General features: G+C 43.3%; 2 protein-coding genes across 2 annotated transcripts in view; both read left to right on the top strand.

Moving 5' to 3' along the window:
• Positions 1 to 14422, top strand: part of LOC121003516 (zinc finger protein 208-like) — a 2651670-nt gene that overhangs the window by 388329 nt on the left and 2248919 nt on the right. The window lies entirely within an intron of this gene.
• The window catches only part of LOC121003537 (zinc finger protein OZF-like), a 1338071-nt gene that overhangs the window by 1007569 nt on the left and 316080 nt on the right, over positions 1 to 14422 (top strand). Inside the window, exon 5 of the mRNA XM_040435436.1 lies at positions 2837 to 2939. Within this exon, the coding sequence (XP_040291370.1) occupies positions 2837 to 2939 (103 nt within the window). The remainder of the gene's footprint in view (positions 1 to 2836; positions 2940 to 14422) is intronic.

Here is a 14422-nt window from a genome sequence, read left to right as displayed (position 1 = left end):
TTGAGACATTCAAATGGTAGAGTCCGAATTTGGCGTAAACAGAATGAGAACATGTATCCATCCTCTGATGGCTACTTCCAGCAGGATAATGCACCATGTCACAAAGCTCGAATCATTTCAAATTGGTTTCTTGAACATGACAATGAGTTCACTGTACTAAAATGGCCCCCACAGTCACCAGATCTCAACCCAATAGAGCATCTTTGGGATGTGGTGGAACGGGAGCTTCGTGCCCTGGATGTGCATCCCTCAAATCTCCATCAACTGCAAGATGCTATCCTATCAATATGGGCCAACATTTCTAAAGAATGCTATCAGCACCTTGTTGAATCAATGCCACGTAGAATTAAGGCAGTTCTGAAGGCAAAAGGTGGTGCAACACCGTATTAGTATGGTGTTCCTAATAATTCTTTAGGTGAGTGTATATGTCTTTTTGATCACTTTTTATACTATTTATTGTGGGGATGAAGTGGTCAAAAATTGCAGTGTTTCTTATTTTTATTTCAGGGTCAGGTGGGAACTAACTCTCCTTAGGCCCCTTTCACACGGGCGAGTATTCCGCGCGGATGCGATGCATGAGGTGAACGCATTGCACCCGCACTGAATACCAACCCATTCATTTCTATGGGGCTGTTCACATGAGCAGTGATTTTCACGCATCACTTGTGCGTTGCGTGAAAATCGCAGCATGCTCTATATTTTTCACGCAACGCAGGCCCCATAGAAGTCAATGGGGCTGCGTGAAAATCGCAAGCATCCGCAAGCAAGTGCGGATGCGGTGTGATTTTCACGCACGGTTGCTAGGAGACGATCGGGATGGAGACCCGATCATTATTATTTTCCCTTATAACATGGTTATAAGGTAAAATCATAGCATTCTGAATACAGAATGCATAGTAAAACAGCGCTGGAGGGGTTAAAAAAAATATAAAAAAATTTAACTCACCTTAGTCCACTTGATCGCGATGCCGGCATCTCCCTCTGTCTCCTTTACTGAACAGGACCTGTGGTGAGCATTCATTATAGGTCAAGGACCTTTGGTGACATCACTCCGGTCATCACATGGTACGTCACATGATCTTTTACCATGGTGATGGATCATGTGATGACCGGAGTGACGTCATCAAAGGTCCTTTACCCAGGTCCTGAAGAAAGAATACAGAAGGAGATGCCGGGCTGCGCTATCAAGTGGACTAAGGTGAGTTACATATTTTTTTTTCTAACCCCTCCAGCGCTATTTTACTTTGCATTCTGTATTCAGAATGCTATTATTTTCCCTTTATAACCATGTTATAAGGGGAAATAATACAATCTACAGAACACCGATCCCAAGCCCGAACTTCTGTGAAGAAGTTCGGGTTTGGGTACCAAACATGAGTGATTTTTCTCACGCGAGTGCAAAACGCATTACAATGTTTTGCACTCGCACGGAAAAATCGCGGGTGTTCCCGCAACGCACCCGCACATTTTCCCGCAACGCCCGTGTGAAAGAGGCCTTAGGGAGAGAGCACCTTAATCAGTGTGAGGAGATTTATAGACCATACATGCTCCTCTGAAATTATGGGAAGGGAGGGATATAAGTCTCCTCACACTGATTAAGGTGCTCTCTCCCTAAGGAGAGTTAGTCCCCCCCCCCCCCCCCCCCCCCCCGACCCGGACACAGGCCTCTCACCCAATTAAGCCAGTACTTTTGTGTTAAAAAAAAATTATATTTTGCATCGCCATATACTAAAGTCCATAATATTTTTATTTTTTCACCAACGTAGCTCTTTGGGGGCTTGTTTTTTGCATGATGGGCTGTAGTTTTTATTGGTATCATTTTGAGGTACATATGTCTTTTTGATCACTTGTTATTTATTTTTTGTGGACGTGTGTTGACAAAAACAGCAATTCCGTTCATTAATTTTTACGGCCTTCACCGCCTGGGATAAGTAGTATGATACTTTTATAGATCAGGTCGTTCCGGACGCGGCGATACCAATTATGTGTAGTTTTTTTTATGACAAATGAACGGATATAAGAAAAGACAATTTTTATTTTATTTTTATTAAAAATGTAATTTATTTTTGTTAATTTTTTTTTCACTTTTTTTATTTATTTATTAACCTGTTCCGGACACAGGGCGAACCAGTACATCCTGTTCACTGCCGCGCGGGCACCTTGGCTAAATGCGCGGGGGGTCCCGTGACTTCCCCCCCCTCCCCCGTGTCGGCGATACCTGGTGCGGCGGCGGAGCCATCGGGTCCCCATGCGCCTGTAGGGGGGACCCAATGGCATGGAAGGCAGCGCAATGCCTTCCTGAGGCATCGGCGCTGCCTTCCTGTTACGAACCTGTGAGCTTCCTCGCCTGTGCTTCCTCGCCGGCACAGGCATGGTCACCTGCTTTACTGCAGCCAATGACTGGCTTTACTGGTGATGTGTCTCTTGTGGACATCTTACCCCTGAATCCAGTCATTGGCTGCAGCAGAGCAGATGATTATGCCCATTCCGAGGAGGTAAATAAAACACGGACCGAAAGAACTTTGGCTTATCGGCTTCACAGTCCTGGGGCGGCCGGCAAGGGCAACAGGTGCACAAACAATGTAATGTTATATACACACAATGTAATGTTAGGGATGTAATATAAGGGCTGCTCTCCCTGCATTGTGAACTGGTTGGAATAATGAAGCAATCAGATTGGATTTATACAGGAGACCTGCAGATATTTGGGTCAGATAACTCCTGCTGTCCGGTCGTTTTTGGTCCTCATTCTAATTACTGATCTTTTCAGGTCATATAAAACCTTCCACACGACTTCTCCACCCGTCTGATGACGTCTACAATATTTTTTTCACAGCTTGTGAATCCGGGTGAAGATCTGAAGAATATTAATCCTACAGAGACATATGTGAAGGACGATGAGAAGAGTACAGAGGACCTTCCTACAGATAACCGCCCAGGTGAGTAGTGACCACTAAATAAAGCAGAGAGGTCTCTAAGATTCTGCTTATACAAATTAAAAAAAATAGATATATTGTGCAATGTGGGAATAATGATATTACAATTATTCTTATTATTATTGATGAGTATATATGAAAGTATAAAGGAACAAGACTTGTACACAATAACAATTACTAATAATTACTACTAATAATAAAGTTACTCTCAAGACCATTTGGTAACTAAACCACAAATTCCTATCCCTCTACAGTACAGTGCAGTTACTATACAGAGGTCTTCTCATGTCTCTCCAGTCCCGGTCTTTGCTCTGGCCCCTCCAGGTTTCCTCTTCTGTAGCACTTTTCTTTTCTCTTCTCCTTCTCTCTTCTGCCTCTTCGCTTCTTCCTTCCTTCCAAACAGCCAGTCCTAGCATTGTCTAGAATATGGCTTGGACACATCTTTTTGGTTCTTCCTTATGATTTTCTAGCAATTTCCAGTGAACTCTTGAAGACTGATAGAAGCAGCTGGAATGTTGGGATTTTCCAGCATTTTCCTGCCCCACTAGCCATGTACCACCTACTGGACAATTGTCAGCCATTCTTTAGATAATTGACAGCTACAGTACCTTTGATGCTAATGGCCCGTTGTCCAGACAGACAGTACTCGGTCACACTGGCTTTGAGAGAACAAGTATAGGCACTAATTACTAGGAAGTTGCTGAGAACAGGATACCAATACAATATATGGCTTACATTATGTTCCTAAAAATTCTTAAAAATCTGTATTAATCTGTATTTCTTACACGTGCGTAAATAAATTCACCTACACGCCTTGACATGTTATCAATGGGGTTATTAACACCTTAGTGACCAGCCATACGCTTTTTTACAGCACTCACTCGGGAGCTTTAGGCGAAGCCACCGCTTTTTTACGGTGGCCCAGTCTAAGCGCTGCACAGGTCCCCCGTTCAGAGGGGAGTGGGGTCCCGGCTCTCACATGAGAGCCACGGCCCTGCTCTAACAGCCCGGACTGGCAGGAGTGCCAATCCAGGCTGTTTAACACTTTACATGCCGCAGACAAAGGCTCCTGCCGCATGTAAAGTGCTGACAGAGGCGCGCGGACTCCCTCTCTCTCCCATCGGCACCTCGTAAATGTCGATTTGTGTGAAGGCTGGCTGGGGTCTCGTGTAGGCCCCAGACCAGCCTTGAGTAATTTCCAGCAGCCTGCTGGTCAATGGCAGAGAAGCACTGGCATTAAAATGCAATGCACTTTAGGGATAATGCATTGCATTTTAAAATCAATCAAAAAGCTGTCTGTTATAGTCCCCTTGTGGGACTATTAAGTGGTAAAAAAAAAAGTAATAAAAAAAACTCATTTATTCTATAAAAAAAAATCCCATAAAAAAAATTAAGCTTTTTTTTCCATTGAAAATACACTTTTCAATGAAAAAAGTTGCAAAAAAAAAATATCCCCCATAAGTTTGGTATGGTGTAGTCGCTACGACCCAGACTACATAAATATCACATAAATTATTCCCTACGGTGAACGGCGTAAAAAAAAAAAAAAAAGACAGAATTGCTAATTTATTATTAGTTGCCACTGAAATAAAACGTAATAACAAGCGATTAAAAAGCACCATTTACTCCAAAATAATACCAATAAAAAATACAAGTCGTCCTGCAAAAATCAAGCCCACACACAACTCCATAGAAAGAAAAAGAAAAAAAGTTATGGGTCTTGGAAAGCGGCAATGCAAAAAAAGAAATTCTTTAAAAAAAAAAAAGGGGATTTTTTTGCAAAAAGGTAGTAAAACGTAAAAAAAATATATGTATTTGGTATCACTGTAATCGTACTGATCTAGAGAATAAAGATATGTTCTTTATACCGAAAAATGAATGCTGTAAATTTATAACGAAAAACGCAGTAGCAGTATTGCTGTTTTTCCCATCTCCCTCCTAGAAATTTTTTATAAAAGTTAATCAGATAGTTATGTGTACACTTAAATGGCGCCATTAAAACGACAACTTGTCCCACAAAAAACAAGCTCTCATAAAGCTATATGGACGGAAAAATAAAAAAGTTATAGCTTCCGATGAAAAAAGGAAGAAAAACGCTTGGTCAGTAAGGCCCACTAAGGGGTTAATGATTGTCTGAGGAATGTTCTGCCATGCTGAATGCACTTGGGCGAGCAAATCATCAAGATCTGCAGTTTATATCTAAAGGTGCATTTACACCAACAGATTATCTGACAGATTTTATGACCAATCATTGGTCAGATGGCCGTTGGTATCTGGTGGGACCTTCCATCGCCCTTTTGTATTAGTATAAATGGTGTCAGTGTGCAGTATAATAAATCTTATACATTAATTACCAAGTAATACTATATCACATATTATTTAACATTCCCTAATTGACTCTTCTGATTGATTCATCAGAATTACACCTGAAATTAATTTCAAGAAATAGTTCATCTGTAGTGATAGAATTTTTATTATCATTGGATGGTGTTTATATATGAATAACAGGCCCTTAATATTAATCCACGAAAAAAAGGAAAAAGGAAGATTTTATGGAGCGTGCCATCCAGTTTGTTTACTTGAGAGTGACAGGACTGTGCTTCCTACTGTCCATTCTACTCTCCTCCCTCCGAGTCCAGCTGCTGTATCTGTCATCCATTATAGCCCAGGTCTTATTCCCCGGCCTGCACTCTCCCCAGCAGCAGGTGTGATACAGTGATGTCATTGTACCTGCTGGGCTGAGAGGGAGAGCGCACAGACCTGAGATAATGCCCCGGCCTGTGCGCTCTCCTCAGCTCAGCAGGAGAGATGACGTCATCACATCACGTCTGTTGCTGGGAAGAGCATGATGTGCTCGGTATTACTTTATTAGTTTTATTCATAGTACAGGAGCTTCACTGATGTAAAGGAAACACTAAGGGACAGTACTACTGCAGAAGGTGCACAAAGGGGGCATAGCTGTGGGGCCACTAAGGGCAAGTATTATTGTAAGGGGAATAACTACTGTGTGGGGGCACTAAGGGCGCATAACTACTGTTTAGAGACATCAAGGGGGCGTTCTCCTGAGGACACTAAACAGGAATTCTACTGTGAAAGGGACTCTTAGGGGAGATAACTATGATGTGGGGAACTAAGGGGACATTCAACGCCTCTTGTCCAGCGCTAGAGAATGTTTTATTTATATGTATTTAAAATGACTGATTGGGTGGAGGTTGCAGGGAAGGTACTCAAGGTGGGGGCCAACCTGGCCTAGTTATGCCGCTCGGTCTACTATTAGATCGTTATCTTTTTGGCCACCACTGTTTTAGTCAGTTAAAGGGGTTGTCCGGGTTCAGAGCTGCACCCCTACAGCCCCCCTGACTTGAGCATCGGAGCAGTTCATGCTCCGATGCTCTTCTTTGCCCTGCGCTAAATTGCGCAGGGCAAAGGCATTTTTAGGAGTTGCTTTGGGCTCTCCCTGGGGCTGCCAGGAAGCCTGGTGATGTCGCCGGAACAGATGGGCAGGCTTTAGTGCTGCCCTAGCCAGTAAAACGGCTAGGGCAGCGCTAAAGCCCGCCCATCAGAGCCGGTGACGTCACCGAACACACTACCAGGCGGAAGCTTCTGCCCAGCAGTGTGTTATGATAAACAAAAGAGCCCGTGCCCTGCAAGATCTAGCGAAGGGAAAAGGAGTGCATCGGAGCATGAGATGCTCTGATGCTAGCCTCAGGGGTGTTGTATGGGTGAAAATAGGGGTATGTCCGGGTTCAGCTCTGAACCCGGACAACCCCTTTAGTTCTTGTATTTTGTGCCATACCTTTCTGTGTATCTTTTTATACTGAAATGTAATAAATTTCAATAAAATATTTTGGTATAATCTTCATCAATAATAAAATGTCTTTTGTTCTTGGCAGATGACTGTACCAGGAACTTAGAGAAACATCTGGTATCTTCAGATTTTGAAGTAGATGATCGTGGCATCATACAAGATATATATGAAGAGCATGCCAATATCCAAGATATATCTTCATCCAATCACAGCAAAAATGTATTATTTGATCCTTTTAAACTCCGATCTTCTGATTCATCACAGACTATAACACAGAATAAAAGTCACAGAAAAGGTGTTAAACATCCAACAGCTCACGTAAGAGAGAATACTTTTTCATGTTTAGAATGTGGAAGATTTTTTAGATATAAATCTGAATTAGTGAGACATCAGAGAATTCACACAGGAGAGAAGCCTTTTTCATGTTCAGAATGTGGGAAATGCTTTAAGTATAAACAAGTTCTTCTTATACATCAGAGAATTCACACAGGGGAGACGCCATTTTCATGTTCAGAATGTGGGAAATGTTTTAAGCATAAATCAGCACTTATTATACATCAGAGAGTTCACACAGGGGAGAAGCCATTTTCATGCTCAGAATGTGGAAAATGTTTTAAGCATAAACCAGCTCTTATTATACATCAGAGAAATCACACCGGGGAGAAGCCATTTTCATGTTCAGAATGTGAAAAATGTTTTTACAAGAATTCACATCTTGTTGTACATCAGAGAACTCGCACAGGAGAAAAGCCATTTTCATGCTCAGAATGTAGTAAATGTTTTAAGTATAAACAAGCTCTTGTTACACATCAGAGAATTCACACAGGAGAGAAGCCATTTTCATGTTCAGAATGTGGGAAATGTTTTAAGCAGCAATCAGCTCTTGTTATACATCAGAGAGTTCACACAGGGGAGAAGCCATTTTCATGCTCAGAATGTGGAAAATGTTTTAAGCATAAACCAGCTCTTATTGTACATCAGAGAAATCACACCGGGGATAAGCCATTTTCATGTTCAGAATGTGGGAAATGTTTTAACAAGAATTCACATCTTGTTGTACATCAGAGAAATCACACAGGAGAGAAGCCATATCCATGTTCAGAATGCAGTGAATGTTTTAAGCATAAAAATGCTCTTGTTGTACATCAGAGAATTCACACAGGGGAGAAGCCATTTTCATGCTCAGAATGTGGAAAATGTTTTAAACAGAAATCAGCTCTTGTTGCACATAAAAAAACTCACAGAGAGAAGCCATCTCCATGCTTAGCCCTTTAGTGACCGCCATTATGTGTTTTTGTGGTAGTCAGTGTTGCTAACTGGCTTTATTCTGTCAGAAACTCTTTTTTACAGGAAGATAAAACAGAACCTTGCTTTGAGTTACCAGAGGTAGCCGAGGGCTTGGGGTGATGATTGGGACCACTGTGAGAGCTCCCCAAACACGTATTGTCTCCTGTATTGAATAAATACAGGTCATCAAAGGACAGATCTAGTTAAAAGTGAAAGTTTATACTGTATATATATATATCCCCTCTAAACAAAAATGTTTTGTGATAGGAAATAAAGAAAAACCTATAGAGCCTGATATAAAAAGATAACTATCTACCTATTCCAGCCCCGGTCTGTTCTACGTTTTATAAGTATTTGTAAAATTAAAAACGTCAAATATGAGCTTGTCAAGAAACCGTCAGCTCTTACTGGGCTTCATCAGTGATGTGCAAGTTCTCCCAACAAGTGACCCAGGTGAGGATTGCCTCATTACATAGAAGCCATTACTCGTCCTCCTAAAGGAATATCATCTTAATCTGTACACCCTGACCAAAATGTACCTGTAGACCAGCTCTGGATTGTTTAGTTTTATAATTGAAGACTTGATATTGAATATTTTATTGGATATATAGAATTTTTGATCATTTTGTTTCCTATGACTGTTTTCATTCCTATTATTGAATGGTGATACGGATATGATGTTTTATTTGGAGGATCTCTAATATTCAGGTTGTTCTATGGTCGCAGTTACAGTTTTATCTGGGTTTTTAATCGGATATCTTACACCTGACAATACTTCTAGAAGTAATGACAATACCTCGGAGGCAGGGGAAGGGGGGGTAGTGATCCTTTACTGTTCTCATGGATGGTTTTGGATCCTGCCCATTAAAGGGGTATTCCCATCACCCACTTTAGCATTATCTTCAGCTGCCTTTCTGCTCCTGCTTCCCCTACTGTGCTTGTTATGTGGGGGGAGCTATGTTATCACATGATGATATGCAGAGCTCTGGATGTGTGCTCCTGATGCTGCCATATAGTAAAGTGTACAGGGACTAAACCGGGAGAAACTGAGTGAGGTGCTGAGTATATATAGTATATAGACTGTAGTCATACCTTACACTTTCACATCCATATAGCACTACACTTTCTGAGCTCTCATTCTCCCCAGCTGCACGGCTTGCTCCCGTCCAGGTACATAGCCCAGCAGCTGCACATATATCACTAGTATGTCAGCTGCCTGGTGAGCACTGAAGTAGAACTCCAGTGCAGAGAGCTGGATGACAAAGGCTCCCGTCCCCGGCTATAGCCGCTCCTTGTATCAGCTTCCTCTCCGTACATACAGATAACAGTGTGATAACATCAGAGCACACTGACAGCCCTGACGAGGGCTCCACTCTTCTTATTCCCTTTACCTAACTGCCAAGCAGAGCTCAAAAACTGCTCCTGAACACGTCCCAGAGCCGTCCTACTTCAAGGGTTTCTGTCAGCAGGCGCAGTGAGTGAAGGACACTCACCAGCTGACAGCTTCACTCACTGCGCTGAATACTTAACGGGACGGCGCAGGCGCGAGATTTCCACGGCACACAGGGCCGGCAAGAGGAGACCAACGCTGCCTTGCCCTGTCGATCAAGTGTAGCAGGGCGTGGCCAGAGGTGGGAGAACGAAGCCTCTAGGATCAGGAGCAACGCCCCCCCCCCCTCTCCTAGAAGCTCATTTGCATATTATACAAGTTATTTTTTCTCAATAACGGCGCCACGCAGTGAGATGGCGCTAATATAGTTATGTTCAGCTGACATTAGTACATCACTAATGTCAGCCAGCTTAATAACCATTTTACTGCTGACAGAAACCCTTGAAGTAGATGCAGAGAGGTGGCCGGGAGCTACTGCGCATGATCATACCAGGACCGCTCCTGAGAATCTAGCCAGGTTTATCACTAATGCGCAAGCCCGGCCATCACTGCAGGATGGCACAGGTGGCCGTATCCCATGGAAACCAATTATAAACAAGCCAGGGAACAAAGGAGAAAAAAGAAAACTAAGGGTATTTGCATTTTTCATCAACTTTACATAAGGGACAATGTGAGATGTGATTGTTAAGATGGGAATACCCCTTTAATATATTCTGTAGGTAATTGCTTGTTTTGTGCACATAGTGGTTTAAGATGAGGACAGACTGGCTGAATATATGTAAGCAAAGTGCACAAGTGAATATCGGTAAAAAAAGGGACAGAACATCGCTGAGTACATAAGTATATAGACAAAACATCACTGGGTACATAGATATATATAGGCAATCGCTGAGTATAAAGGCAGAGCATCGCTGGGTACATTGGTATATAGGTAGAACATTGCTGAGTGTATAGGTCTATAGGCAAAACATTGCTGGGTTCAAACGTATATAGACAGAACATGGCTGAGAACACAGGTATATAGGCAGACTGCAAGTATTAAAAGACAGAAGGTCGCTGGATACATAAGACATGGGTTACTGAATACAATTGGTCTTCCCTTTAAGGGTTCTAAGCCCTTATGGACCTTAGGGAGGCCATAGAAACAGGCCAATTGTAGGAATGGTGGTAAACAAAAAAAACAGCTCAGAGATGTTGATAAGTCTGAGTTGGAGGGCTTCAGATAGAATCCCTCTGAGTTCCTTACGATCGATCAATGATGGATTCCGGGAGAGAATGTCATAACAGGACCCATTATTCAGAATGTTTAGGCACATATGGGTATACTGCTCATTGTCCATGATAACCACATTGACCCCCTTGTTTGATGTTTTTATGACGATTGATTTGTCCATTTCCAGGGCCCTTAGACCATTCGACTCTGCATGTGTCAAATTATGCTGCCCGAAATGGCGTCCCCTTATAGTTGTTAACTGGTCCACCACCACCCTAAGGAACACATCAATGGGTGTATGATCACCACTGGGTGGGTTTTTGGAGGAAGACGGCCTCAACTGGGTAAAGGGTCCTTCACCTAGACCCCTATTCCCCTCCTCTCATAATTCAGCCAGGACTTGTACATCAGCCAAGTCCTCGGTATCAATCCCCAATTCCAAGCACTGCCGTCTGTCGTGCGTGGCGAAGAATTGTTTCCACTTCATCCTTCGCACGAACAGATGGAGATCTTTAACCCACCCCTAGAAATCAAATTTGTTTGTTGGTACAAATGACATGCCCTTTTTCAGTACTGTAATTTCATCCAAACTGACTGAACTCTGAGATAGATTAAGGATCTGCAATTCATCGGATGATTTGAGAACTGCCGATGATGAAACAGGGATTATTTTCTTTCCCTGAGAAGATAATTGTATAGTGGGGGACCACTGCCTAAAAAATTGCCCCTTGGGTATGTGCCCCTACACATAGAGAGTACCGGCGGTTGTGCTGGAATTTGCCTAACGGCATCCACTTCGGTTTCACCCTCAGAGGAAGAGGGTTCTGTATCCAATTCCAGTACCTTAGATTGTTTGTTACCGTAATCAAAAACATGACCCTCCCGTAAGTCAGTGGTGTCCCTAATGTATTAAAAGTGCTTTCTTTCTTTCAGCTGAGAGGTGAACCTCTCAATAGTCTGCTGAAGCACCTGTTCCTTCCGAGAGAAATCTGAGTTGGTGGAGAATTTCTTCACCAACTTGGTTTGTTCATTCAATATCACAGTATTTTTCTCAAAGACAGTACGCTCCTCCTCCTGTTGCAAGGTCATCAGGTGGAGAGAGGAGGACGCTGGACGAGGGACCAATAGGCCTCAGTGCTGTTCACTGATGAAAGTCGATTCATGCTGAGCACAAATGATGTCCGCCAACGATGTTGGAGAGCACTATGAATCAACCACTGTTTTCCTTTGGTGCTGGTGGTGTTACAATGTGGGCAGGTGTGTCTAGTCCTTAAAGAACTGCCCTACACTTTGGGAATGGTACAGTGACAAGCCATACTACTTGAATAACATCAATAATCCAGTCATTGTACCTCTGCATGAACAGCACAGGCTTAATTTTATCTTTATGGAGGACAATGCACCAGCTAATCGAGGTCTCATCATTAGGGAACAGCTGCTGGAGACTGGGGGATCTCAAATGGAGTGGCCTGCACTTTCTCCTGACCTAAATACCATTGAAAACCTATGGGATCAGTTGAGTCGCCATGGAGAGGCTTGTAACTATGTACCCCAGAACTTCAATGACCTGAGGGCCACCCTTCAAGGAGAGTGGGATGCCATGCCTTAGCAAACATTAAGTCGACTTGTGAACAGCATGAAACGTTGTTGTCGAGCTGTAATTGATGCTCAAGGCCACATGACAAGTTATTGCAGCAGCAGGTCACAGGGAGATGAACGCTTCCATTGTGGAAGCGTTCATCTCCATAGTCATCTGTAACGCCGTCCTTAGGACAGTGATACAGATGCCTGTGCTGTGGGGCAGGGGAGGGAGAGGGTTCTCCCTTCCCTGTTCCTCTGATAGACTGCGGGCCTTGTGCCGGCAGCCTATCAGAGGCCGGTGCAGGCAGCGCGATGACGTCATTGCGCCGCCTGAGCCATACAGCGCGGGACACAGGCCGAAAGAGGCCTGCATTGCATTGCTGTGTGATGGAGGTAAGTATAAGTGTTTTTTTTTTTTATACCAGACTTTTACTGCCACATGGGTGGAGCGGGAGGCACTTGATACTGGCACGTGGGGGGTTTGGCACTTGATACTGGCACATGGGGTGGGGGGGTTTGACACTTGATACTGGCACATGGGGTGGGGGGGTTTGGCACTTGATACTGGCACATGGGGGGGTTGGCACTTGATACTGGCATATGGGGGGGGGGTTGGCACTTGATACTGGCACATTGGGGGTTGGCACTTAATACTAGCACATGGGGGTTGGCATTTGACATTGGCACATGGGGGTTTGGCACTTGATACTGGCACATGGGGGGTTGGCACTTGATACTGGCACATGGGGGGGAAGAGAGGCACTTGTTACTGGCACATGGGGGGCATGGAGAGGCACCTGATACTGGCATATTATTATGGGGGCTTCTACTGAGGCCACAAAGAAGGGGTATTTTATATGGAGGGCTCTGTGTGGTAATAGTATTATCAGGGGTATTATCTGTTTCTGCAGTATAGTATTGGGGAGCACAGCGGCACAGTATTGGGGGTAGTAGGATGATTTGTCCAGAAGATGGGAGGATGATGGAAAAGTAGCAAACTAAGATTTGTTGTCAAACTGCAGAAACGGAAAATGGCGACAAAATGGTGGTCTGGTCTGAAGATCTGAAAGGAGAAGACGAGGACAGAGAACATCTACATCAAAGGAGACGTCACTGGATGCAAGAGGTATGGGGCGCTGTATTTCTGTAGTGATGGGGGAACATTAAAGTCCGCAAGTGTCGTGTGGGGGGGCCCCCTTATTGATTTTCGCCTGGCCAGCACAGAAAAGTATCTGTGAGGAATAACACATTTAGGTCTAAATCCGTTTTCCTTCATTTCTGTGTTCACACATTTTCAATCAATTTATTTTTTTGGAAGTTGTTGATTACATACAGTACAGACCAAAAGTTTGGACACACCTTCTCATTCAAAGAGTTTTCTTTATTTTCATGACTATGAAGGCATCAAAACTATGAATTAACACATGTGGAATTATATACATAACAAACAAGTGTGAAACAACTGAAAATATGTCATATTCTAGGTTCTTCAAAGTAGCCACCTTTTGCTTTGATTACTGCTTTGCACACTCTTGGCATTCTCTTGATGAGCTTCAAGAGGTAGCCCCTGAAATGGTCTTCCAACAGTCTTGAAGGAGTTCCCAGAGATGCTTAGCACTTGTTGGCCCTTTTGCTTTCACTCTGCGGTCCAGCTCACCCCAAACCATCTCGATTGAGTTCAGGTCCGGTGACTGTGGAGGCCAGGTCATCTGGCGCAGCACCCCATCACTCTCCTTCATGGTCAAATAGCCCTTACTTTCAAAGTTTTCCCCATTTTTCGGCTGACTGACTGACCTTAATTTCTTAAAGTAATGATGGCCACTCGTTTTTCTTTACTTAGCTGCTTTTTTCTTGCCATAATACAAATTCTAACATTCTATTCAGTAGGACTATCAGCTGTGTATCCACCTGACTTCTCCTCAACGCAACTGATGGTCCCAACCCCATTTATAAGGCAAGAAATCCCACTTATTAAACCTGACAGGGCACACCTGTGAAGTGAAAACCATTTCAGGGGACTACCTCTTGAAGCTCATCAAGAGAATGCAAAGAGTGTGCAAAGCAGTAATCAAAGCAAAAGGTGGCTACTTTGAAGAACCTAGAATATGACATATTTTCAGTTGTTTCACACTTGTTTGTTATGTATATAATTCCACATGTGTTAATTCATAGTTTTGATGCCTTCAGTGTGAATCTACAATTTTCAT

The sequence above is a fragment of the Bufo bufo genome, chromosome 6 (assembly GCF_905171765.1).
Source record: "Bufo bufo chromosome 6, aBufBuf1.1, whole genome shotgun sequence".
Lineage (NCBI taxonomy): Eukaryota > Metazoa > Chordata > Amphibia > Anura > Bufonidae > Bufo > Bufo bufo.
This window is presented reverse-complemented; position numbering and strand designations above follow the sequence as displayed.